Source organism: Agelaius phoeniceus, chromosome 33 (assembly GCF_051311805.1).
Source record: "Agelaius phoeniceus isolate bAgePho1 chromosome 33, bAgePho1.hap1, whole genome shotgun sequence".
Classification (NCBI taxonomy): Eukaryota; Metazoa; Chordata; class Aves; order Passeriformes; family Icteridae; genus Agelaius; species Agelaius phoeniceus.
Genome location: NC_135297.1, coordinates 2,251,090 through 2,253,985, shown reverse-complemented (window position 1 = coordinate 2,253,985; position 2,896 = coordinate 2,251,090). Strand labels below are relative to the sequence as shown.

The 2,896-nt window shown below is 58.0% G+C and overlaps 1 protein-coding gene across 1 annotated transcript; it reads right to left on the bottom strand.

Moving 5' to 3' along the window:
- Nucleotides 1-610: 610 nt before the first annotated feature.
- Nucleotides 611-1,543, bottom strand: LOC129131970 (olfactory receptor 14A16-like). Its single transcript, XM_054650952.2, has one exon. It carries the CDS (start codon nt 1,541-1,543, stop codon nt 611-613), a length of 933 nt encoding a protein of 310 aa, XP_054506927.2.
- Nucleotides 1,544-2,896: the final 1,353 nt, after the last annotated feature.

The following is a 2,896-nucleotide window of genomic DNA, read 5'->3' as shown; positions in this document are numbered from 1 at the left end:
CCTGCTGGAGGGTAGGAGGGCTCTGCAGAGGGACCTGGACAGGCTGGATCCAGGGCCCAAATCCAGCAAGGTGAGGTTGAACAAGACCAAGTGCTGGGTCCTGCACTTTGGCCACAACAACCCCTGCAGCGCTACAGGCTGGGGACAGAGGGGCTGGAGAGCGGCCAGGCAGAAAGGGACCTGGGGGCACTGATGGACAGCAGGCTGGACATGAGCCAGCAGTGTGCCCAGGTGGGCAAGAAGGCCAATGGCTCCTGGCCTGGATCAGGAATGGTGTGGCCAGCAAGACCAGTCCTGATCTGCCCCAGCTCTGCACACAGACATTGCTGCTGCAGCTCCAGAGAAGGGAACAAAAGGGGGATCTCAATCGAAAGTTTGCTGGGAGATCCTTTAGTTCATTTAAAGCCACTGAGAGCAAAGCCTCTCATTGACACAGTTTGGGGCCACAGAAAAGGTGGAGAGAAGCAAAGTTAGAAACAGCAGAAACAAGGACTTTTTTGTGGAAAATATTAAAAAAAAGATAACAAAGGGAAAAGAATGCCATGACCAAATGAACAAGAACTATTAAAGATGGCCCATATTACAAGTGATTTACAGAAATGTCAGCAGTTTAATGTTTCTGAAACCATCCAGTCATCAGTCTCCACACTGCAGCCTTGAGCTCCTGGTTCCTCAGGCTGTAGATGAGGGGATTCAGGGCTGGAGGCACCACTGAGTAGAGAACTGACACTGCCAGATCCAGGGATGGGGAGGAGATGGAGGAGGGTTTCAAGTAGGCAAAAAACCCAGTACTGAAAAACAGGGAGACCACGGCCAGGTGAGGGAGGCAGGTGGAAAAGGCTTTGTGCCGTCCCTGCTCAGAGGGGATCCTCAGCACGGCCCTGAAGATCTGCACATAGGAGAAAACCATGAACACAAAACAACAAAATGACAAACTGGCAGTAACCACAATGACCCCAAGTTTCCTGAGGTAGGATTTGGAGCAGGAGAGCTTGAGGATCTGTGGGATTTCACAGAAGAACTGGCCCAGGGCATTGCCATGGCACAGGGGCAGGGAAAATGCATTGGCTGTGTGCAGCAGAGCAGTGAGAAAGGCACTGGCCCAGGCAGCTGCTGCCATGTGGGCACAAGCTCTGCTGCCCAGGAGGGTCCCATAGTGCAGGGGTTTGCAGATGGACACGTAGCGGTCGTAGCACATGATGGTCAGGAGGGAAACCTCTGCTGACATGAAAAAGACAAACAGAAACAGCTGTGCAGCACATCCTGAGTAGGAGATGTTGCTGGTGTGCCAGAGGGAATTGTGCATGGCTTTGGGGACAGTGGTGCAGATGGAGCCCAGGTCGCTGAGGGCCAGGTTGAGCAGGAAGAAGAACATGGGCGTGTGCAGGTGGTGGCCGCAGGCTCCGGCGCTGATGATGAGGCCATTGCCCAGGAGGGAAGCCAGGGAGATGCCCAGCAAGAGGCAGAAGTGCAGGAGCTGCAGCTGCCGCGTGTCTGCCAATGCCAGCAGGAGGAAGTGCCTGATGGAGCTGCTGTTGGACATTTGCTGTCTCTGGGCATTTCAACCTGCAGAAGGAGGAAAGACAGGGCAATGGAGGGGAGATTTCTCACAGAATTATCAAAGCCCTTTCTCATAGAGTCTTTCCTGCCACTGAACACCTCCTCCTTGTCTATGTCTAGGGGACCTTCCTTCACCTTGGTTGCTGGAGCCCTGATTGCTGCTGGCCAATGTTGTGTCAGGAGCTGGACCTTGGCCTGTAGGACACCTGGGAGTCAGCCCTTACCCCCAATCAGTTCATGGGAACAGTGAGGGCAGGGGCCAGTCCTGCTATTGGGACTTGGATAAAGAATGTTCAGCTAAGGCAGAGAAGATGCCTGGGGGAAGGGCTGGGGATGACAGAAGGCAGAATGAGAGATTCTGCTGCACCTAGGAGAACAGAGAGTCCAGGGAGGCAGGAGGGTTGTCTGAGGCTTAGTGCAGACGGAGAGGAGCTGCTCTGTCCCTCTCTCCTGTTCCAGCTGCCCTGGACTTGCACCTTTCTGAAATCCACTCCCGTGTTAGCCTGGACAGCCAGGAGACACTGCTGAGAGCAGAGGGATCCCTGGCACAGAAAGTGGCTCCTGCCTTTCCCAGAGTCAGGAGAGTGGGCTCATTGCCAGCCTCCCAGGCTGCCCTGCCCAGAGCTCCCCGGGCACAGGGAGCTGGGACACCCCATTGCTGTGCTCAGCCTGCACAGGAGGAGCCCAAGGGCTGGGCCTGGCCCTGCAGCTGGAACTGCCATTGCAGAGAGCCCCTCAGCAATGCCAGCAGCACCTGGGCAAGGCAAGGAGAGAGAGAGCCAGGCCTGAGGAAAAGCCTTTCCCTGCCCAGCCCTGCCCAGCCCCTGCCAGGCAGCAGCAGGGCAGGACAGTGGCCCTCAGGCCCTGGTCAGCAGGGCATGAATGGGCACATGGCCGGAGAGATGCCCTTCATCTCTGGGGCTGCTCTGCCGGCCCAGGAGGGACTGAGGGCCCCGAGCCCCCGGGCTGAGGGCTGTGCTGGCTGCGAGGGGACACAAGAGCTGTGCTGCTCAGGGCAGTGTCTGCCCTGCAGGGCAGGCCCGGCAGGTGCCACATCTGCCCTGCAGCAGGGCTGCCCTCAGCACTGCCTCCCTCCCTCCCTGCCCACGGCTCTGCTGCTGGAGCTGCCCCAGCCCCAGCTGCTCCTGTGGCCCTGGGCTCCTTCCCTGCCAGAGCTGCCAGAGCCCAGCCCAGCCCCTGGGCCAGCCCTGCCCTGCAGCTGCTCGGCCCTGCAGGGATTAAAGAACAGCTCCCCCAGCCTGGGCACCATGGAAAGGTGATGCTGCATGGATCTGGAGGCTGGGCAGGTGCAGGCACTTGCTGAGGTGCCCAGGAA

What these genes read in the sequence shown, in the direction of transcription:
- LOC129131970 (XM_054650952.2), bottom strand. Translation starts at nt 1,543, where the DNA reads ATGTCCAACAGCAGCTCCATCAGGCACTTCCTCCTGCTGGCATTGGCA.